Source organism: Zingiber officinale, chromosome 11B (genome assembly GCF_018446385.1).
Source record: "Zingiber officinale cultivar Zhangliang chromosome 11B, Zo_v1.1, whole genome shotgun sequence".
NCBI lineage: Eukaryota > Viridiplantae > Streptophyta > Magnoliopsida > Zingiberales > Zingiberaceae > Zingiber > Zingiber officinale.
Genome location: NC_056007.1, coordinates 18,853,768 through 18,878,351, shown reverse-complemented (window position 1 = coordinate 18,878,351; position 24,584 = coordinate 18,853,768). Strand labels below are relative to the sequence as shown.

Here is a 24,584-nt window from a genome sequence, read left to right as displayed (position 1 = left end):
CATTTGTAATATGCAACAACAAAAAATAAAGAATGTTCCAAGACTAGGTCTTGGATTAGCAGTGCGGGAGAAATAAGGGAAAACGAGCTCGAGTGGTATTGTACCAATCTCGTGCAAAACCGACTCGATAAAACAATTAGAATGTAGCTAGTAAGCTAATTCTAATTTGACTCCGAAAATCTGAAAATACCACAAAAAAAAAATATTTTGAATAGTGGTTGCACTGTTCCCGCTCTGATACCAATTGTTGGATCGAAAACGCTAGAGGGGGTATGAATAGCGCTCGCGACTCTTTCACATTTTTCGGAAATCATTCGAGTAACTAAACGCAGCGGAAAGTAAATGCAAACACACACAGAAGACACAGTCGAATTACTTCGTTCGGAGCCTAGCTCGACTCCTACTCGAAGGCCTGCGGTCGTTGACCGCTTTCGGTGGACAACAACTATAGAATCGATGATTACAAGATTAATTATAGTTAAGTGCAGTAAGAAAAATTATACCAATGAACAGTAAATATGGAACTTTGGAGCTTGAAGTCATTGGAGCAGCAAGGTCTTGTTGAAGCGTACGGAGCAGCACACAAGAGCACATGTTCTTCTTTCTGAGAGTTGTTGTTTCGAAACTGCATCCTAAGCCTCCTTTTATAGACTCTGCAAGTCTGATCCAGATCCCCAAGTCTCGGGATCAGCTTTGACCCGAAGCGGATCCATCGACCGATCCTCATGTTCGGTCGACCGATCAGATGATTTCCACTGCATCTGATCCGTCTATACGTCGCTCCGCTTCGATCTGGTCAAGCTCTATCCCCGGGTTCGGTCGACCGATCCCAAGGTCCGTCCGACCGATAAGTCTCCTCTGACCCGCTCACCTCGTCCTTATCCAGTCGACACTTATCTCAGGTTTGGTCGACCGATCCCAAGGTCCGGTCGACCGATCCCTGGTCGAGCCCGGTCTAACCTCTGGAAACCTGATCTGCTAGCTTGGGGGTTCGGTCGACCGATCACAAGGTTCGGTCGACCGATCCCGGTCAGTTCTAACCTTGCACAAAAGTATTAGTTTCCTGCAAAACAGAGTTAGAACACAAAAGATAATATATAGAAATAAATTTGACAGTCACTGGACTGTCTGGGTCTGACTTCGGGTTTCCGACCGAAAACCCTTGGTCGACCCGACGCCTATTGTTCCCTCTATGGGGAACGCGTCCTCACCTACTCCACTCAGGAGATTTACCTGTTACCAGTGCGATCCTCCAGATCGACTGGACTTTTGCTCGGTGCTCGATGCTTCCGGACTTTCTGCTGGACTTCCGCTTCTCGGCTAGTCCAGTCTTTCACTTGGTTCGCGACACCAGGACTTTCCACCTAGGGTTACCTCCCCTAGGACTTTTTCCTGAAGCACTCGACCCACCAAGACTTTCCGCATAGGGTTACAACCTCTTATGACCTAGGGTTACCACCCCCTAAGGTTTTTACCTTGCCTAACCACAGTTAGGACTTACCTGAAACACTCAATCAAGCACGTTAGATCACAACACACCTTAACTTTGAATCCTTTGTCATTATCAAAACTCAGGTTCGATCGTCAGATGCTTCCCGCACCAACAATTTTGAGCGTCGGAAGCTCGGTGCTTGACCGAGCTGTGGTGATATCTGATCGGTACTTCTTTGTCTCGGTCGGGTGAGTGAGTTGTCCGACCGACAAGCGACACATGGGCGTCGACCGCCTAGACTTTGACTTCCACCGTGACCATGACCCTTTGAGGGGTGGGCCCTTATCACCGGATCAACTATCATCCCCTTCTGCCTTTTTTGTGTCTGTCTCATCATCTATTTCCTTATAGCATAGTCGTTTAGGTCATCCATCATTAGATGTTTTGCAACATTTTTTGTTATCCTTGGGTCTCTCATTTCCTGTGGATACTTTGTCTAATTTTTCATGCACTTCGTGCATTATCAATAAGAGTCATACATTTCCCTTTCATAAATCTAGTATTTCGTCTCCACTCCTATTGCTGCTGGCTCTCGTCTTACCTTACATGATGAGTCTTTATTTTTTGATGCAACTAAGTTCCAATAAGTGGTTGGGAGCTTACAACATCTCCGTATGACTCGTCCTGATATTTCCTTTACGGTCAATAAGCTCTCACAGTTTATGCATGCTCCTTTAGAGATGCATTGGGGCACTGTGAAGAGTCTACTTAGATATCTCAATGGTACTAGGGATCTTGGTATTCGTTTTCTTGTGGATATACTTTTTACTCTTCATGGTTTCTCCGATGCGGACTGGGCAGGAGATCCAGATAATCGGTGTTCTACGGGTGCATTTATTATTATTTTAGGTACTAATTCGATTTCCTGGAAATCTACCAAACAGCTCACGGTTGCGTGCTCTTCGACTGAGGTTGAATATCGTGCTATTGCCTCTGCAACATCTGAGATCCAAATGGATTAAGTCACTTTTGACAGACCTGTTTCTTCCGGTTACCACATTTGTTGTGCTCTTCACTAATAGTTTGGGTGTCACCTATCTTTCAGCTAATCCTGTTTTTCACTCTGGGATGAAGCATCTGGCTATTGACTATCACTTTGTTCGTGATCTGGTGCATGCCTCCGAACTATGAGTTACTTATATTCCTACTGAGGATCAATTGGCGGATGCACTTACCAAGTCACTTTCTCGACCTCGACAATAAGATTGGTGTCATTTCTGGGATATCATCTTGAGAGGCGTATTAGAGAATAATTATTATTAAAAAATAGTTATTTATTTATTAGTAAATACTTATTTATTTTTTAGTATTTTATATATTTTATGTGTTTTTTTTATTTTTTATATTGTAATGATATTTATATATCATATATTATCATTAATAAAGTATATGAATATTATAGTCAATATGATTGATATTTTTAATTTATTTTGATGGTTAATTAAAGAATTAGATATGTGAATGATAAAAAAATAATGAAGTAAGTGCTCTCGTGGGTATAATACAGTGGTAAAATGTCTTTAAAAAAAAACAATAACTAAGAGAACCGATATTCGAATCTCAATAAATACAAATATTATGGCCCAATATGTGACTTAGGGGACGACTTCACATTATCCTAAAGGGAAGGAGTCGACACTATCTTAATCTTTTAGGGGTGAAGCTAAAAAAACACAATTAAATTGGAAAAGTCTGACACTACGCTAACTTTGTCGGAGCGAAGCAAAAATAACGATAAAATTTGAAGCAAAAAGAAAATTTTCAAATCGGCATTCAAAGCTGCCGCTTCTATAAATACTAAAAATAGCGATGCGGAGCGAGCACTAATTCGAAACGGTCACATTTCTTCTCCTGCTTCTCCACTCTCTTCGCTCGCAGCTCTCATCGCTTCCCCGCGACGAACGAAATTTCAAGGGTTTCTCTTCTCAAATCACCGAGATATCTGCGGTTTCAAGGCCAAACGATCAGATCATCTTCTCTTCGTTCCGCTTCTGCCTAACCCTCGAGGTCTAATCGCGAACTCTCCTTCCTAGATTGACGACATCGACTCGTGACCTTAGGGTTTCGCCGCGAAGTCTCATCGCGTAAGCTTGATGAAGAGCCTAGGGCTGTCTTCGTTGAAGAGTTTAGAGAACTTTCGATCCTTGGCCGGATCACTTGCAGGATCCGCAAGGGCTCCTGCTGTCTCCAATCCCAGGGGTTCTTCTGATTCGACCTCTTACGGTAGCTTTGTGAATTTGAAGCTAACTGCGGGTTGGTATTTCTTTTTCTTATTTTTGATGCTCATTTGGATTTGCATTGGCTCTCAGATGCTTCTCTCTGACGACTTCGTTTTGTGTGTCGTTTGATTTCAGAAAAGTTGGTCAAAGATCAGGCTTCCGTCAAAACTGACCTTGAATTGGCGGTATATGACACTTCTCCTTGATTAATTAATTTATTCCTTTCGTTTACTTTGATGTATTATTCTTAATTTCTATGCGTTTTGCTCATTTACGTTTCTAATTTTAGTCACTCTGGTTTTTATATGATTGTTCTTTGTATATTTGAGCACTATAAGAGCAATATATTTGGGTTGCTCGATGGAAATTTTATGATGCTCATAAATGCAAATAGTTTCACATACATCGTATGGAAAAAGTTTAAATTTTGATCTCATGAGAGAGAAAAAATTTAAACGAAGAATGGTAGAAAATAGATCCCGTATCTGATGGAGCACATCATGTTACCGAGATGATCACTATATTCAAATGTGATGTCATGACCCTTTTGCCAACATGATTGAATTCACACTGTATCAGAAAGTCTGCTTGCAAATACAAGAAAAGAAAAAACTACATTCACGTTAGGGAATTGTAATAATAAGATGTGGGAGGTGATAGCCTAATTCCTATAGTAGGGAAGAACCCTTATTCATCCATTACAGTAGTCAAACTGAATTTCGTTATTATACCTCCAAAACTTAGATTTTTAATGAACAAAAAGCTTTCAAGATAGGTTAGAGAATGAATGCGTCAACACTGTTAAATCGAAGCTTATTGATTTTAACTCAGAGTTGTGTTAGGACTGTTGTTGTATTCCAACACCCACTGCTAAGGATGCATCACTTCTTTGGTAGTAGTTGTCAAAAACTGAGTAACTACTACATGTACTAGGAATAAGATAGACAATGCGAACAAGGCAAAAATAACAAGAACAAATAAGATTGAACATGAAAACTGGATAATATTACATGATTATACTACCATCAGGTGCATATCACATCATACTACCACCAGGACACAAGATGTTTTTTTTCTTCTCTTTTTATTGGGCAAGGACTATAGGGCATATATGCATAACATTTTTAGTCTTTACTCAGTCTTTGCACACTAGATTACATGCCATGATAGTGATTGGCTCACCACCTCTAGACTACATGATTCGAAATACCAATCAAGTTGGACACAATAGGTCCAAATCCTATGAAATAATTGCCCACCTGTGTACTTGAATTTACTTCCCTCCATACCCATGGGGCTGGCTCTAGGGGGACTGTTAAGGTGGAGGATCCACCTAGTATGAAATAATTGTACTTAGATAATTAATCGTATGTCATTATCTGTGTTAGTGCCAAGCAACGCTAGCTTAACATGCTGTGAAAATCATGGTTTAAAATTTTGTATTGTGTCAGGCGAAACGGTGAAATTCACCATTCTGTCTGCCTCCCAACATCGACACTGCGAGATCATAGCGGCTCACGGTGACCTCCCGCGGGGTCGCGGGTGGAGAAATTAAACTTATATTAATAATTTCAATCAACTCCTAGCTATAATAAGGATGATCTAAACATGTATAATCAAACCCTAAAAAATTATCACATTAACTTAATATACATATATATTATTTTTTTTTAAAATTTGAAAATATATAATAATTTATTCACCATATGTGAGCGCCTCGATCCCATATTTTTTTAAAAAATATTATTATTTATTTTTTAAAATATTTAGGGTAATTTTTTTTTAATTAATATATTGATATTTAAAAATATCGAAACCATATGGCATGGCACGATACGGTACCAAAATCGTATTGTTCCAATCATAAAGTGAAATTCCAATATGGCTCAAGTTTTTAAAGCATGGTGAAAATAGTGACACATAAACCATGATCAATCAAGTAATCAAAGCATGCATCTGAAAATGAATTTGTAAACATTTTATGAACACCAGAAAGCCCTTGCAATAACAAGGATTAAAAATCATGAGAAGAGGAATCCATGAATCATCAAAACAAGGAGCAAAGAATTTTTTTTAGCTCATGTCTAACCATAACTAGAGTAAATTCAAGCATCATATAATAGTTTGAAAATAACAATTAAATATCTCAACCCATGCCAGTTTCACTCTAAATTTAAAGATGGTACCTAAGACACTCAACATCGGTGCTAAGATGGTTTCCACCATAATAGCACTTTAAAGGATGACCTAGATCTCCTTTCTTGCTATTTTTGGTGGCTAGAAAGCCTCCAAAATAAGTGGTCACCTCCATTGGTGGCTTTCTCTTCCTCTAGAAATTTTCCCTCCAAAGTTCTACATGTTCATGTTTTCAATTCCATTTGTTCAAAATCACATCAAATTTTGTTGTCTTAAAAAGAGCTCATGTCAGCAAATCACATTAGCTAGCATGGTGTCACTACTTCTAGAGTGCTATTAGACTGCTAGACTTGGCTTGCAACATAGGCCTAACTATGTTGGAATGCCCAAAAGGATAACTAATGTAGTTAAAATTTTTAATTTTATTTAAATTTTTTCAAAGTTATTCAAATCATTAATTTTTATAATTTGTAGAACAATAAAGTTTGTTTAATTTTTGTATTTTTAGAAATGTGGAGATCTTAAAGGTTGTGTATTTTTAAGAAAAAGTCTTAATAGAGTTTTAATTGAATAATAATAAGATGAGAAATATGTTTTGTTATCAATCTATTAAAGATGTTAGGATCCTATGCATGGAGAAGTTTTGAGATAATATATTTTTCATTTCCTTTTCTTTAGGTGAGAAGTGCTCGTTCGTTGTGCCATATCAAGTGGTATTAAAGATGAAATCCTAATTTAATGATCAATGTTTCCCATCCACCCAATTTTTGTATCTTCTTCGCCTTTGTTGATTCCATCCACTACCTTTCCTATTATATTCGCCCACCCCTCTCATTTTTAGGACTCCCCTTCCTAAGCACTATCACTATTTCCTTTTTTCTATTCCTTACTTGCAATCTCCACTTATCATAGTCACAATCACTTCTCCACCCTTGCAAACTCTCCTTTCCCCTTCCTCAATTGCATTTTGATATCACACCCCGTGGGTGTAATTTTCACTTACTAGAAGGTACCCCACTTGGTGATACTGTGAAAAAAAAGGGAACCAAGACCCACATAGCCAATTACTAACTCAAGATAATTAAGAAGGTTGACAAACTTTATTTATTTATATTTTCTTTTCTACAAATACATAAAAATTTTACGGTGTAAAAAGACTATAAGATCAAACAAAAGTACAACAACAACAAAAAAAAATCAAATCCAGACTCAGGTCGAGATCTTTGAGCAACTCTAAGTATTAAGTGAAACCAAGTAAATCTCAAAATGGTACTTTTGCTTACAAAACTAGAGGCTATATATATATATATATCAACTATTTTTGTCATGCACCACGCGTGTAAGGTATGGTACCCTACATGGTGATAAGTGTGATAAAAGGGAACCAAGAGGCATACAAATAGTCACTAACTCAGGATAACCAATAAAACCAAATTAGGAATTAGCAGGTCAAGATCTCTTTATATGCTAATTAAAACCAACTATGATATCCTAAGAGTGCCTTTGCCTGTGAAATCGTAGGTGAAGGAAAGCATATATTAAGCTTAAATTTGTTAAGTAGGTAATAACCAATAAAACCAAATTAGGAATTAGCAGGTCAAGATCTTTTTATATGGTAATTAAAACCAACTATGATATCCTAAGAGTGCCTTTGCCTGTGAAACTGTAGGTGAAGGAAAGCATATATTACACTTAAATTTGTTAAGTAGGTAATTAGAAAAGACGTGCAAGAATTTAATCTCATTTAGGAGGTCAAGAAACTATAATAAGTCACGATTTCATATTACAACTTTAAATTCTTCTTTAAGTTATTTAGTTTATTTATATATTGTTATATAAATATATCTATAGTCAGTTACTATTTTCATTTTAGTTCTTTATCAATATTTAGAGCTACTACTATCACTCTAAGTTGTTATCATCATTTATGGCCCACTAAGATAATTTTTTTAATTATCATTATTTAATCAATACGTATCAATATCTTCAATGATATAAGTATAGTAAATGAACTATCAGTAAATCCATTAAGAAGTGAATCACTGGAGTCATTGCCCTTGAATTATAATAATATCATTTGCTAACATAAGGCTACAAAAATAATGTAAAAGTTGTGTTATAAATTAGTGATAATTAAATTTAATAATTTATATTTTTTTTCTTTATATTCATTTATGTTTTTCTTATTATCATGTTGATATCCACTACTTATATTTGTGATTAGTCTTGTTTTATTTACATGTTTATAAGTGTAACAAATCTTAGATGAAAATTTTATTGTCATTTTAATAGTTGTTCAAAGTTGTAAATAATGTTTTTGTATGAAGATATTTATTCTATTTATTTAGTATTTTTGTTAAAATTAGATATTCTTATTATTTTATGATTTTTATGAATAGGGTAATATTTCTTATGTTAGTTTTGTCAATGTTATAAATTGTGAATATTTATTGTATTTGTTTGTTATGAATAATTTTATCTTTTTGATACATGTATAGATAAAATGACACCAAAACAACAATCTTATGATTCATTTTAGAGACATGCATGTCAACTCAAAAAGCAATTTTATTGCCAATGTTTGTATTGCAATATGATTGGAAACATCGATGCGGTCACATGTCTAAAATAACTTGCTGGTGGATATTCGAATGTTTCTAAGTGTTCAAAATTTTCTCAAGAAATCGGTCCTGCAATAAAGGAGGAACTTAATGACAAAAAAAACTAAGGTACAAACAACAATAACAATGCAAAATTTTTGACAGATAGTGTTTGGAGAATTGGTCTATGTTGAACTTAAAGGTTGAGGTGAAGGTATTCCAAAAATGAAGAACTTTTTTTAGTTTTTAGTGCCTCTTGAACTTAATATGAGTATAAGCAACATATGTGACAACAACTTTTGCTAGTGGAAGTGGTTCAACTTGTGCTAGTGGAAGTGACTCAATTTCTATAGCAACATTGGAGAGGAATGCAAGTGTTTGTGTTACTCAACACAAGGTGGTGTTGGTCATTTCTTTCCTTTTATGGGACAAAGGCGTGCAATTGATATTTCTAATTTGATTTGCTGACATTCTTAGACCAAGCTAGCATATATATTAAGATTGATGACGCCTATACAAGGGAGAAGAAGAAATTGATCGGTTTAAGTATTGTTAAATTTTTTCATTTCAATAAAATCCTCCCAATGCAACAACAATATATACTATCATAGCATGGTGTGTAACATCTAAAAATTTAGTCATGGTATTCAACCTCCGATCGCATATGAAATTGCTGGTCATATTTAGACAAACAAGTGGAGGATATCAAAATTTAGATCTTATCATGCAAAAAGCAACGAGGGTTATATGAGATTATGTTGATGTGTGATAGCTATAAATGATTTACATGGATGAGCATTATTAACTTTTTGCTATACTGCAATAGAAAGGTGATATTTCATAAATCTGTTGATGCAATTTCAAAATATCATGATGCATATTACATAGATTGCTTGATGGATAATGTAGTTCAAGAGATATGTGTAGACATATAGTGTGCAAGTGATTATTGACAATGGTGCCAATTTTGAAAGAGCAAGAGCATCAAATATTATTTTAGACACCATGTGCAACACACTGTATTGATTTGATAATGGAAGATATCGGAAAACTTGATATAGTGAAGAAGGTAGTGAAAAGAGGTCAGTCATTAACAAAATTCTCTATAATCATCATTGGGTTCACATATTAATGAGAAAATTTATTGATGGGGAGATTCTACAACTAGGTTTGCAGTTCACTTTCTGTTGTTAAAGTCATTTCAGAAAAAAAGTAGGATTGAAGACCATGTTCACTTTTGAGAATTGAGAAGTGTTTCAATACTCTAGCACAACTGAGGTAGGGAGACACAAAAAATGCTATATCTGTTAGATTTTAGGATTATATTGTAGATATTTTTATGACAGTAGAGTCCTTGTACGTCGTTCTACACAAAGTTGATATGGATAAGAAGTCGCAAATGGACAATGTTTACTATCTAAGCAAAAAAGAAAATTAAGAAGAGTTTACAATCGCCAACCAAGTATCAACATTCTATTTATATTATCACTGGAAGATGGGATAGCCAAATGGAAAAACATATTCATTTGGCAAGTACTTATTTTTTAACAATAAAGTTTTTTTAATATTTCTATTAATAATTATATATGTTTAATTATTTTAGGCTATTATTTCAATCCGACATATCAATATTGATATAGTCTAGTCACAAATGACGATTTATTAGTGACCATTAGAAATGTAATATCAAGATTACAAGCAAATAAAGAATTAACCGTTGAGGCTTCTAATGAAAGTTGATTGTTTCGAGAGGCATATGGTTCTTTGGGCGATCCTTTGGCAATGCCATATAGATGTAAAATGGAAGCAAGTAAATATAGCATAAATTATTACTCAACACATATGAATACTATTTTAAATTTATTCTTATTTATCTTACAACTGAGTGGTGGTTACAATACAAAAGATTAACCCCAAATTTGAAAAGGGGCTGCAGTATGAATTCTCTTGCAGACGTCTTCAAGTGGTTGCGAGAGAAATTAGTTAGCTTTCTTTGCTTGGAGAAGATGGTCTACATTCATTATAATATGTATTTTCAACTAAGCACAATAACAAAAGAGAAGGAAGAACAAGAGTCTAGTGATGTAGACTCTTTTGATATTGGATTTGTCCAAGTTGAGGATGATCCAATGATGGATTGGTGGAGCACTGTTGAGGCTAAGAATCCATTACTTATCTTAATTTCTTACCCAGCAGATTGAAAAAGTGCAAGCTAGAGGAGATGTTAGTGAGGAAGATGATGATGAAGCTTGTGATCGAGAATTTGATTTTTTGGATCTCGGTCCACACGTTCTCACACATCCCAACTCTAATCCCAACCCCAATTAAAGTTTACAGATAAAGATAAAGGCAAAGCTCTTGCAATTTGTATTAAAGAGAAAGAAAAAGGCAAAACTACTATTATAAGGGAAGGGGTCAATTGAGGATTGGTGAAAATCTACTCGATGCAATTGATGAGCAAGAATATGATGAGAGTGACGAAACATCATTACCTTCTAACACTGCAGTTGGACGAGAAGTTTAAAATAATAACAACGTTGTCAATAGTAGTGCAAGTCTCACGAAGGTGATGATAGTGGTGATGCACTTGGTGATTGTGAAATTTATGTTCCCTCGACTTTAATATTTAAACCTTGGACATGTGTGCAAGGTCACACATATGCAATCCAAGATGATGATCATGGCGCTAGAACTATTAAGAGTCAATATCAACGCCAATACAAGGGTAACAGACAAAGGGAAACTCATGATTATTGAGATATGCGAGAGAGTTTAATTGAAATTGATTTTGATTGAAGTTCTTCATACTCTCAGTCTTTTTATTATAGGCTTGGTGATTCATCAGATCTGAGCTTGGGGACATATGTTTATCCTTTTCTTGTGCATGTACTAATTCTGATTTTAATGGTGCCAGTTCAAGTCTTAACTTCTAATGGTGAATCGAAACATGCTAATGGACATGTGGAGAAATCAATATCAATAGTGCATGTCATGGGATAATTATTTGATTTGGAAGTTGGAGACTATGGGGTTGATCTAATCAGGAAATTTCAAGAACCAATGCTTTTATCCTATTCATGACACTCCTTTTGATATTAGTAATGTAGAATGTTATAATGTATCAATTTTAATTTGAGTTAATGATATATTAATTTTCTTTAAAAAGAAATATATTTATTTGTTTTTGTCTAACAATGTTAAATTGTTTAATGGTTGAAAACTTTATATAAAATCAATATAGAAACTATTTTTAAATAAAAATATACAAAATAAACACATATTTAACTAATAATTATTGAACATTCAAATACTATATATTATATTAATAAGTCAAAATCATCATATTATAGTTTCTTTATGGGATAATATAATTTAAAACCCCCAGGGCGTAGCGCAGACGGTGGGCGCATGGTATCTCTGGCGTAATGGCCAAGTGTCGATTCTCAGGAACTGACGACCTGGGGTTTACCCATCCATGCGCCTATGGCCTGTGTACCCGCATGAACCTCCCTCCATATTCGAGGGGCCGACACTAGGGGGGTCGCTAAGGTAGCGGATCTACCTTTTTTTATTATTGGATAATATAAAATTTTATGTTATCTACATTCGTAAATCAGATTGACAATTTTAAATGTCTTTAAAATACAAAAATATATTAAAATTACATTAAATTAAAAGAATAATGTGAAGTTGTGAGAATTTGAGTTTACTATACATCTATATAAGTATAACATAAGCAATATTCATAATTGTCAACCTCCAAATTTATGGTAATTTGAAGTTGAAGACCCATCTTCAAGACATACATGTTCTCGAACTCAATGTACTTCAAGTGATTAAACTATTTTATTATATGCAATAATAATAAAAATATAAATTTTGAATTTGTACCTTGCTGTAGTTGTCACAAAATTTAGTAGATATTAAACATCTTAAGAAAAAATATCAAAGTATGAACTCATCAATAAACGCTTGAAATAAAATCAATAGTGAGCATTTATAACAATCAAATATTAATAATATATTTTATTAATATTTACTAATATTTAAAAAATAAAAAGTACAAAAATTGTATTGGCACAACATGATACGGTACTGAAACCATATTGTTCTTGTCCTTGACGAAACTTTGGCACGATTCGAAATTGTAAACCATGAATATAGAGTGTTTCACAGTTTTACGTTTACATACATTCTTAATATTTTTTTTTCATTTTGATATTCCCTTTTCTACTCATTTTGTCTATGCATTAACAATTTGCCTCTTATAGTTTTTTTCCTGTCACTTTATTCTTTTCTGAAATTCATTATTCAGATGGAATAGGATTGTGGTTTAGATGTTTTGAATGATTCCTCATGACATAATAACTTTGTGTTCATTCTCGCTTAAATTTAGTTTTGATTTGGTAGAAAATGGTTAGCCTTGGCAGTGCTAAATTTTATTTAGAATAGGCATGATCTACATCATCTGAAATTTTCTGTACTAAAGTTGTGGGAAGCCTTCCTTTTTCATGTTTTTTCATGAGAATTGTGGTAATTTCATTTTGGCCTAACTCTCTATGTGCTTAATATTAAAGCAAACAAAACTGAGGAAGGCATCAGATCAGATACATGTGCTAGAAACCAAATTGCAACAATCATTAAACGAGAATGCAAAGCTTAAAGTAAAGCAAAAAGAAGACACAAAGCTCTGGGGTGGATTAGACTCTAAGCTCTCTTCAACCAATACAATATGTGATCAATTAACTGAAACTCTGCAACACTTGGCTGATCAAACATGTGCAGGTATAACCAGGTTGATGAGGTTCTACTCATTTAGTTATTATCATTCTCATCTTATTCTTGGAATTTTATTTTCCTGTTACAGCTGAAGAGACTAAGGGATTCTTTGAAGGAAAGCTTGAGAACACTTCAAAAGCTCTTGATGAATTTGATAAAATTTTGAATGATTTATCAGCAAAGTTAGAGAGCGCAAACACTAAGATAGTCACAGGTAAATTCTACATATCAAAGTGATACTATCAATTTGTTTAATTACATTAAGGTATGCCACCAAACCATTTACTTAATGCTCCTCTGTTGATGTGTTATCCTTGTTTGTGTTAGTGCGTCTCTGAAAACTAGCCCCATCTGTGCAGTCTAAAAAATGATTGTATAGTTTTGTTCATACAGGAGAGAAAAATTTCATTATATGTTCAGCAATTCCGTTTCCTATCAGTACATATATGTATATGCCATCTGGCATTAAACAATAGAGACTTGTTATACATAATTGATTATTACTACTATTTTACAATGTGATATGCACAATGCTTTGCCTTTATAGGGAAACAAGAGATTTTGGAGCTTAAGCATGAGAAAGAGGAAGTTGAAAAATGCTTTCAAGACCATCGTGATGCAACCAAGAATGCCATGCTGGAAAAAGGTATACCGTACGTCTTTTGAATTTTCCAAATAAAAAATTAATGTTATCGTGTAGCAAGCTTATTGTCACTTTCTGTAGATTTATTTATGAAGAGAATATGCCAACAATAAGAATCCTTATTGTGCACAATAACTTGATTTTATCCTGGTCAATTTGCATTTTTTCATAATTTCTATGTGCTTCTTGAGTTATGAAAAATTATACTATGAGTCAATGTTGCTATTGCTTGTAGATGTTGGAATCAAAGAACTACATGGGATAATTGAAGACAAAGTGGCTAACTTGAAGTCTCTAGAGGCTCAATTAGAAGAGATGGTTAATGAATTGAATTCGAAGGAAGATACCTGCAGATGCTTGAGAACTACTATTACTAACTTGGAAAAGGAAAAGAGTTCTCTCCAAAGTGCCAACATAGATTTTGCACAAACAATAGAGAAATCATCACAGGATCTTGCAGAACTTAGAGAGCTACTTAATGGTTTAGTTACTATGATAGCTAAACTACATACTGAGAGTGCATCTCTCACAAATCAGATTTCTATGTTATTCTCTTCAATTGGAGTTTATTGTGATTTGGTTAACAAGAAGGAGAAGTTAACATGTGAGCGTGCTCAGTACAAGTTTGATAAGCTACATGAGGAATTTAAAAAGTGCAGATCAGAGAATGACACTGTCAAATTTAACAATCAAGAGCAAAAAGATCAAATTTTGGAGCTGCAGAAAGCCCAAGAATTTTCCATTGTACAACATGCAGATGAGTGTCGATTGGCAGAAGCAAATATCAGGGACTTGGAAACTAAAATTAAGGATCTTCTTTCAAATAAGAGTAGTTCAGAAAAACTGACTAAAGAACTCATGGAGAAAATCAAGGATTTATCACAATCTAATGCCATTTCTGAGGCAAAGGGGGTCTGTGAAACTTGACATTTTAATTTACTGCTGATGGTAAGTTACAGTATTAATTTAATAAAATGTGGCATTTTGAATATTTCAGAAAAATTTGTCGGAGAATATTTCCCGTTTAGAGGCACAGAATCGTGACTTACTGGATCAGCTGCAGTTGGTGGCAGAGGACGGAGCTAAAGAGTCAGAAGCTCTTAAGAATGAGATTTCTAAGCACAATCATACGATTACTTCACTTAAAAGTGATCTCAGTCAGCTGCATAAAGTTCTAGACGAGAAGGAACAACTTCTTACAAGTTTTATGGAGAGAGAAAAACAATTGGAAGAGCAAAAAGCTGAGGCAACAAAATCTATACTATTGTTGGTTTCATTATGTTTTAGGAACATATATTGACTCTATGAATGTTCAGGTTCAAGAATCTCTAGTTTCAGCAGAAATCAAGCTAAGTGAAGCAAAAAAACAGTATGATTTGATGCTTGAAGGAAAGAAGCTGGAGTTATCAAAGCATTTGAAAGATCTATCTCTAAAAAATGACCAGGTACTGCTTTTGAAGGGTTTTATATTCTCAATCTTGTTGAGGTATCGACCATTAAATGATCAAGTTGGCAGGCAATCAGTGATATCCGGAAGAACTGTGAGATGGAAAAGTTGGATGTTGCTATGGCTGAAAAGGAGAAGGCGTGTTTTCTCTCTTTCCTAAGGTTCTTCATCTAGATGAGATGAATATTTGAAATTTATATCTGGTTGCTGAAATTCCAGGCAGACAAGATTATTAAGGAAACAGAAAGAAGATGCAATGAAAAAATTACAGAAAATAAAGAAGAATCACAACAATGCTTAATGCGTGTTAAGGAGGAGCATGCTGCAATGGTAGGATTATTATTTTAAATTAAAAAGGGTTGCTCAAAGCTTGAAATTGCTTTTAGTAGTCTGTAATTTCTGGTTGAAGGTTTTTGTTATTCAATACTCCCATTCGGGATGTTGAGTTCAAGAATTGAAAGGTGTTTTTAAATCTGAATTGCTTTCTAACAAAACAATTTTCTACCTTTCATATCTTCTCCACTCCTTTTTCCCTCAAGGAGTTTCGTCCACCTTCGTCACCTATCCAGATAATGAAATAGCTTTGGTGTTTGTTTCTCTTTGTCATGGATCATATGGTGCATTTCTTTCTACCTCTCAACCTTGTGAAGATTAGTAAAATATATTCCTATATTTGATTACAAATGAGCTCAGAGTAGTAATTCATATGGAATTGTGATTCCCTATTCATACTACTTCATTGTTCAAAAAATACACATTCTTACTCTAACCCTCCAAAAACATATATTATGAATGAGCAAAGTGGTCAATCAAGCTGAACGAGTTGGTTGGATTGCATGAGTCAAATTGGCTGGTTGCATTGATTAGGTTCTGATCAGGTTTGATGGCCCTATGGCACAATCAGGCATACCATGCTAGTTGGGTCGGACAGGGTGACCAAGCAGTTGGGTTGGATGAGGTAGACGAGTAGTCAAGTTGGATAAGTCCCATGGGCAATTTAGGTTGGTCAGGGTAAACATGTTAGTCAGGCAAATTGGCTCAATCATCTATGTATAGACAAACCAATTGGGTATTTCTCAACATCTAAATGAACATTGGAATGCTAAAATGTTCTTTTTCTTGGGAAGTAGTCAGTTGGTCATGCAACTTCATCTGTTGTCTAAAGATCCGGACAATATTCTAATTGAGTCCGGTCACTATTCACTAGTAATTTGTTAGGGGTTTACTTATTCATGTTTCTATGAAGCAATAGCTTTGATGATTTCTCTTACAATATAAAATTTAGCTTAAAAATCATATCAGACATGAAGTTACTCCAGCATGTATTATAAATATACATAAACATTTACTGGCCGTATGTTTATTGATGTTCATTCTAGTTATATTTTAAGCTTTAAGGAGACAATATTTGGAAGAGAGCAAACAACATTTCATGACTATAAATAGAAGAGGATGGAAATGAAGGGAATGCATATGCTGGCTTAATATACCTAAGGTTTGTGTATGGCTGAAGCAAATTAGGTAATCTCATGGTTTCTTTCACTGCTCAAGACTACTAGTGTCAGAACTTCTATCCCATAGTTATATCTTCTTTATTTATTGCTCTTGTGAAACTATGGAACTTTGCATTTCTGTGCTTGCTAAAGAGAAACTTCTCCTGATTTGATTTAGAACATTATCTTTATAAATCTTAGGAGTGCTTGTTTTTTCATTCTCCAGAAATTTGTCAATTAGTCTTTAGTTTTGAAATTTTAAGATTATCTTTTCTCAGCAAACTGTGTTACCTTATTCCTTTTATGTATGCTCTTTGCCCTCTTTGTTATCTCCAGGTAAGTCAAATGGAGAAAAATTTTGAGGAGAAGGAATCAAAACTTCTGCTTCAACAAAGGGAAGATCTAAAAAGAGTACAGCTACAGGCCGAAAATGAACTGAGGGAGGTAACTGCAAGTCTACTAACTACTTAGCAAGGTTTCTTGTCAAGTTGTGAAGCTGAAGATTTCATTAATGTAGAGAATTTCATCATTGAGGAAAGAGCATGAGTTTCAAATAAAAGCAATGATGTTGCAGCATGAAGATGAATCCAAAAAATTGCAAGAAGAATTGGAACTGCAGAAATCAAGGGTATTAATGCCAACAATAGTTGTTAATCAATTACTGGTTCTAATGTGTTACTTATTTAATTCATTCAGGAAGAAAAGCAGAGAACATTGTTACAATTGCAGTGGAAAGTAATGAGTGAAAATCAACAAGTTGACCAGGAAGCAAACTCTAAAAAGGTTTTTACTAACGAGAACTTGATACATGGATAGTTTTACATCTTAAGACAGTCCCACATTAGCCAACCTCACTTAGTGGGATAAAAGACTTGGTTGTTGTTTGTTCTTGTAAGTCAGTCCCACATTGTTCTGTTCTTATAATCATTATCAATTGCTCATTCCTGTCTATTCATATGTTATTGTGTGTTGTACTTAATTTAGATTTTCTGAAAAGACTATCTGTTCGCTTAGATTAGGAAAAGTGTTATATATTTCATGCTGCTTTTATCTCCTTTATGAACATTATCTTTTTACATTTTGCATAATATGTCTTCAAGAGATGGGAGTTAATCTAGGAAAGTTCTTTGGAAGAAATGCTCCATATTTTGATGCATACTTTGTTCCTGCATTTTAAGAACACAGAGAGTGTAATTTTGATGTTTATGTAAAGTTGATGACAACAGGATCTGAAAGTTAAAATGATGATGTTTATGTAATTTTTCCTTTCCAGGAATTCTCTGTTTCATCAATAAAGCTGATGGAGCCGTCTGTTAGGAAAGAACATAAGCATGCACTAACAAGTCCAGAAAGCAGAAGGAAGGTATTCTGTTTAACTTGCTGATTACAACAAGTTACTGGTTTTTAGCATGTTAGCAATCAAATTCTATATTTTCAGGATTTGAGTTTGTCAGGAGTGATGCGGACACCCATGAGTAGCATAATGAAGAAAGTAGAGAAGCCTTCACGCAATATTCCTAAGCACAGGAGGAAGGTATTTAAGTTTACTCAATCCTCTTCATCATCATAGCTATATGCTTCATTGTTATCTGAGGCTTCTATTTATGTCCACTGTTTTGTACAAGTGTTGCGTAGACTATTTAGAAAAATGTGTTAAATGAGGCTGAAATTTCAGTTTTTTCCTAGGGCTTGGATGGTCTACTTTTGAAAATCTAGGTGTGTTGGCTAGTCAGCTAGCAACTCTTGAAGAGACTATTTAACACATGAATTTAGTAAAAAAGCATCACGTGCTCTTTCCTAGACAAAGATGCATTGATCATTTCAATCTACTGTGTTTTTATTTATTTTTCTCTTTTTTTATGATCAATGTACAAATGTATAGTGGCATAATTTAGAAAACATGAGGCTATGGTGGATATGATTATTACTGTGGAGAAATGATTGCCCTTGGTGGATTATTGGAAACAACAACCCTATGACAACTAATAAAGACTAGGTCTTTGCCATAACTGAGGCAACTGTCCTATGTTAGTCACAATTAATGGGACTACATAACTAGCAGTGGTGATGTGACACAGGAAGAGACAAGTTGCCAAGATGAAGTCTCACACGGGGAGGAAAATTTGAGGCTGAACTACCTTAGGAACATTGGGAGCATACTTTCTCCTAGAGGGTAAGATGCATGATTGATAAGACCGATTAGGTCTCAACTTCGATGCCACATAGCAAGGTCAAGAGTGTGGCAAGTTAGAGGATCAACATGATCAATTGAGAGAAGGCACCAAAAAATCCCTCCAGCTTTTGCATGCAAAAATTGTCAATCCAAGGGTTGAGATCATATTTCTATTGGCTTTTTCAGTTCAAACCAAACCCAGTTAAGTTAAACTGAAATTCTTTTAAAAAATAATCAAACCAAAAAAGGTATATACAAAACTAAAACCAAACTGAAATTATTATATTAGTTCAGCTTGGTATGGTTCAAACTGAATTGACATAGTATTTTATTCAATTAAACAATGAAGTTTAGCATTAACTCTATACAGTTCATGTTTGCAATTGAATCTTCAAATATATAATTACCAGAAACATTCAAATCTGCTTCATGCTTTAAGTTGCAAACATAAGATGGCTGCATGCTTTAACTAAGTTAGTAGCACTGACTTTGCTTAGCTTTAATTAGAGCAATGCAAAACTAGTATTCAACTTCAATATGAATCATATTCTTTGGAAAAAACTAGCATTTGTTAGTCTATTAAAAAAATAAACAAGCATGCATAGTTTTAAAGTGCTTGGACTTACTAAAGACCAAGCAAAAAAAAAAAAGGAATTATATTGGGACATAAATGACAAATGGTCCATCTTTCATTTTGGAGACAGCATGTTAACAACAGAATGTATCGACTATGTTTAAGGAAGATTTTATAATAAATGATAAATCATCAGATGACATTAAAAATTTGCCCTCTATCCTCTTGCCTTTCCTCACTTCAAAATTTACTCTCTAGAACTTCTTATCTTTTTGCTTCCGCCTTAAGATAAAGAACTTCATCTAGAAGTAACACCGGTACTTAAATTGATTTTGCCTTCCACCACTGCAAGATGTTACAAGCTATACAAAAATAATAACATTATTTCAATTCATCTTGACATGTGTTATAGCATGCCAAGGAGTGTCAAATGTTGACATGAAATGACACTCATCGACATAATTGAAATAATAACATAGGAGACATTGCATGCTAATAATATCAAATTGATTACTGGAATGATTTGACTCTGACATGGTATGAGATTTCAAACCATGGTTCTGCCTCAAATAAAAGATCTTCATGAAATCTTCCAAGGCTGTCATATCTTAGTGTACACATAGGTACACCTAACATCATATAAATGGAATCCCATCTTGCAAAGACATCAAGAGTCAAGGCTTAAGAGACTTTGCCTTAGTATTTTTTTTTTCTTGCTCAGCACATGGTCTAATATTCTACAACCTAGATGAAGATTGTCTCAAATATTCTAGTGTTTCATGGACACAAATGGAAAAAGCATGTGAGGTATTAAATCCTTCTTGGACAACTAAGTTGATGAAATTAGCAACACACCTCACATGAAGAAAGTAACCTTATAAGACACTGCTACCTTCCTTCTTGTCAATTATCCTTTTCAAAAAGAAATTGCAATCTTGTTTGAACTTTCATTGTCTACTGTGATAGCCATAAGTTTTCCTATGCCCTAATCATGAGAACAATTTCAAATGGCCTTTTGAATGAGTACACCTTTATGACTAGAAATTGGACAAAGTTTAGAGCTCTCTTATGAAGTTTCCAATAGTTTATCAATAAAGATCTGTGATCCACATATAGTTGATTCTTTGTATAGAAGTCCATGTGTAAGATGAACTTAATGAAGTCCATGTGTAAGACAAACTTAATGGTAATTAGTTTGCAAAAAAAAAAAATGTCCTTTAAGTGTGACCTTTCAGACATGGGTGTGGATAAGTGTTTGACACAACCATTTTTAAATCAACAAGTACAAAGTGGTAGATGAAGAGTTTAGGTAGTAGAGGACACCGCCACATCTCTATTGATTACATGTAATACTCATTAGTGACAACTATATTTAACACCTAGATTGACATCCTTAACAAATTCCATAACTAAGTTTGAGTAAAATATCTTTTGAAAATAGCTGTGTAAATCTTTATATATGTGTGCACATATGCAAGGTAGATTTTTCAATGAGGTAAACTGAACTGTATCTCTACAAGTTGTCTTTTGTTTTGCAATGATTTGATTATCAAATGAATTCAGGAGATTCCAATTATAACAGGTGACCCGCCATGAATATGAAATTGAGACCTCAAATGGGACAACTGTTACGAAGCGCAGAAAGACAAAGAGCACAGTCATGTTTGGGGTAAATATACACCTCAATGGATCACTTTAAATTTACAGGCCAAGGTTTATGCTTTTATTTGATGGGTGTTTATGTTTGATCTTCTTTAAGGAGCCAAATAGTCAGAGGCTGTTTCACCCCCAGCCCCTTAATGCTGTCCATGACACAACAAAGATTAAGGAGGTATTTTTATAAGAATTTATTATCATCCAGCTACCCCTAAGTATATTTAATGAGTTCTTGCTGCTTCCTTAGTTAACCTAAAGCAATCATTTCAGCATTTACATAATTATTCAAGTAGACATTTCGTTATTGACATTATTGTCGTGTTGATTTTTTTTATTTGAGGGGCAATCTTGGTTTCATTATTAAGTGAACTTGCAAACGATGTGCCCAAGTTATATTTTTCTGCAATTTTAATTGCTTTTTTACATGGATTGTGAATGCTATCATCACTTAAATGTCCATCACTTAATTAAGTGTTGTCTGAAAACTGACATGTACCTGATTCTCTAGCATATTTTTTACTAGTAAATATTCAATTACTTAGTTTTCTTAGTTGGTTAGTAGTATATAGCTCGCAATGGTCTTGTTGATAGAGTTTCCTATATAATAACACCTTCTGTTGCTTTTTTAAGGTTTGGGCATCCAGAAACAATAATTTATGTTGTACAGAGACAGATTTGTAAGATGGAAGCATAGAGTATTATATAGCTTGATGTAGATGTTTTTAACACAGGCCTTTGGAATCCAATTGATAATGTGATTAAAACAAGCATTTTGGTTGCGATTATTTGATACGCACTTTCTCAGAGCGATAATTTATATATGTATTTATTGTATCATTCATTTGTTCCACAATTTATTGTTTTCTTGCATAGGTAAGCGGGGGAAACCATCCGAATGCAACAAATATTGGTGACTTGTTCTCAGAGGGCTCCTTGAATCCTTATGCTGACGATCCATACGCATTTGACTAAAATGTAAGTCAATGTTATTTGTATATCTTGTCTGTCTTTTATGTTATTTGTTCATTATACTTTCATGCCTAAAAATCTACATCAAGCTAAGTTGATGGAATAAAATTGACCACTTCCCCATAAAATACAGTGAGAAACAATACAAATATGTATTATGTAGGTTCGGTTCTTGAAATAGATTCTTTGGTTTGTAGAAATTGTGTTCAAGTAATAGATAAGGAATAATCTCCATAACATCAAAATATTTTTCCAAAATAACAAATACTATAGTTTGGAATAACTATTACCTAGGTTTAAAATGCTTATTCTATCAAACATTAAATTTTAGGCGAGGGCATTAAGTCAAATTTGTTGCGATCCAGATTACTTCTACTGAACCATAAAGTCTTTAAATTGCACATGCAGATTGCTTATGCCATGTACAATCATATGTAATCACTGTGTTTCGGAAGAACTGTTCTTCTCTAACAAATTCTTCAACAATTGCTTAGGAAAATTCAAGCATGCATCAGCTGCTATCTGCACACAGGGAAATTTAATTCTTTATATACGATATTCTGAACATTCTTTCAGACGTCCAGCTCAAACTTGTCATTTGCAGGTCAAGTCTGATGTTTTTTTTGGTCTATGTTTCGATGCTAGCAATGCCCAAGCAATTGAGTCGAAGTCCTGGATGAAGGGTCAGACTGTCTCATAGACTGCAAGCACTTCCTTGGAAGCTGCACATCGAGGTCATTACAAACATCCGACCTTTTCTTTTATCATTTGTGGTCTTTACCCTCTTCATCCAACAGAGATATTCAGTTGCTCTAGAAATAGTTGATACCTTAAATGACTAACCCTGGTAAAAAATTTGTGAAGAGCAAGTGCAAGAGGACACAGGTAAAAACAAGGCTCTTATCTCCTTTTCTTTTCTAATCCTTACATGTTTTGCATTTCTTGCATTCCCCACACGATATGCTCAAATACCTATAAGTGATGGATACTTGGAAACTTGTGCTGTGAATCTCTGTATTTCAAGTGCGCCTCGGAAGGATGGTTCCATGGAAGTTGTAAAGTGATGGATCGTTCTACTGGCAATTTCTCTCAGACATCTTGTTTTTTTTTCACATTGCGGAAGTTAGGAGGTGTTTAAGTTTTTTTTTTTTTTCTTCCGTTGGAAACACGCTAACCAGGACTGTCTTAACCACTTTCAATCTAAAAAAAATAGGTATCTTAATTATTATTTTTTATTAAAATAACAAAATAGATTTTTAAAATTTTTTTTTTTTGAGATACAAAATTACTAATTTAAATTTTTATATTGATTTATTTTTATCTTATAAAATTGTTGTTTATAATTTTTAGACATAGTTGAATGAAAATTAATTTTTATTGATTTTAATTTTAAAGTTTTTAATAAAGTTAATCATTTGATTTCTAATTCATTATTTCTATCAAAATTTTAAAATATAAAAAATTTATTTATTTTTAGATTTGAATAAATTTATTTTAAATTATAATCAATCACTAAGCAATTTTAATTTTCTATCTGATATAAGAAATCATAATTATCCTCTTATATCTTAAATTATTCTAATTAATTTTAAAATAAAACAATGACATGATCAACTGTACAGGGGGAATAAATAATTTTAAAAGATTCATCATTTTATCACATCCATCAAATTGTTTCTTTCTCTCTAATAAGATGTTTTTCAGAAAAAAAAAACTGTTTCTATATTTATTTTATATGCAGCATCTTTAGTAGAAATGAGCACTTTATTTCTATGTTTATTAAAAAAAAATTAAAAAAAAACCCACTTTTTGTTGAAGACCTAAATTCTACTACTTGATACAAAACACCTTTAATTTATTTTTGAAGCTTGAGTTTTACTACATTAACACCTTCAATATAACCTACCTAACTTATTTGTAACAATGATTTTAAAGTTAGATTAGAAACATGATTTTGCAAAATTTTCCATGGCTTTGTACAAAAATAATAATAACTATATAAATTTGTCAAATAAAAAAAATATTATAACAGTTGGGCAATGATTAATCATGCTACAAACAACCAAGGTATATAAAAGCTTTATAATTTATATCTAATAAGTCAAATGAAACATATAATTGGGATGGCCAAAATAGGTTAGACAGGACAATTGAGCCTAGAGGCTGGTTTCTTGGTCAACCTAATTTAGCTAGGCGAGCCGATCAACTGTGTGATTGAAGTATTTGCCAGACTAAACATCAACATCAGCAGTTGACACATCAATGCAAGGGTAAATATGATCTTAGGAACCAAAGGATAGTCTGAGAAACTGTAATACAACAATATACTCCATCAAAACAAGTTTTGCATCTACTTGGGAACAAGAGCAAAATAAAAAGAAACATCCCTCATTGGGGTAAAAT

General features: G+C 33.9%; 1 protein-coding gene across 2 annotated transcripts; it reads left to right on the top strand.

Moving 5' to 3' along the window:
- The first annotated feature begins 3,313 nt into the window (after positions 1-3,313).
- Positions 3,314-23,223, top strand: LOC122033482 (synaptonemal complex protein ZEP1-like). Of its 2 annotated transcripts, none has more exons than XM_042592514.1 (19): positions 3,314-3,745; positions 3,847-3,896; positions 13,025-13,232; positions 13,315-13,440; positions 13,774-13,872; positions 14,105-14,781; positions 14,867-15,115; positions 15,186-15,314; positions 15,386-15,454; positions 15,536-15,646; positions 17,146-17,253; positions 17,327-17,437; positions 17,506-17,592; positions 18,083-18,172; positions 18,248-18,343; positions 21,139-21,225; positions 21,316-21,387; positions 22,086-22,187; positions 22,827-23,223. In XM_042592514.1, exons 1-18 carry the CDS (start codon positions 3,586-3,588, stop codon positions 22,182-22,184), a joined length of 2,628 nt encoding a protein of 875 aa, XP_042448448.1. In that variant the 5' UTR covers positions 3,314-3,585; the 3' UTR covers positions 22,185-22,187; positions 22,827-23,223. The 2 variants fall into 2 exon arrangements, with proteins under 2 accessions (XP_042448448.1, XP_042448449.1); XM_042592515.1 differs by having other exon boundaries at positions 22,786-23,223.
- Positions 23,224-24,584: the final 1,361 nt, after the last annotated feature.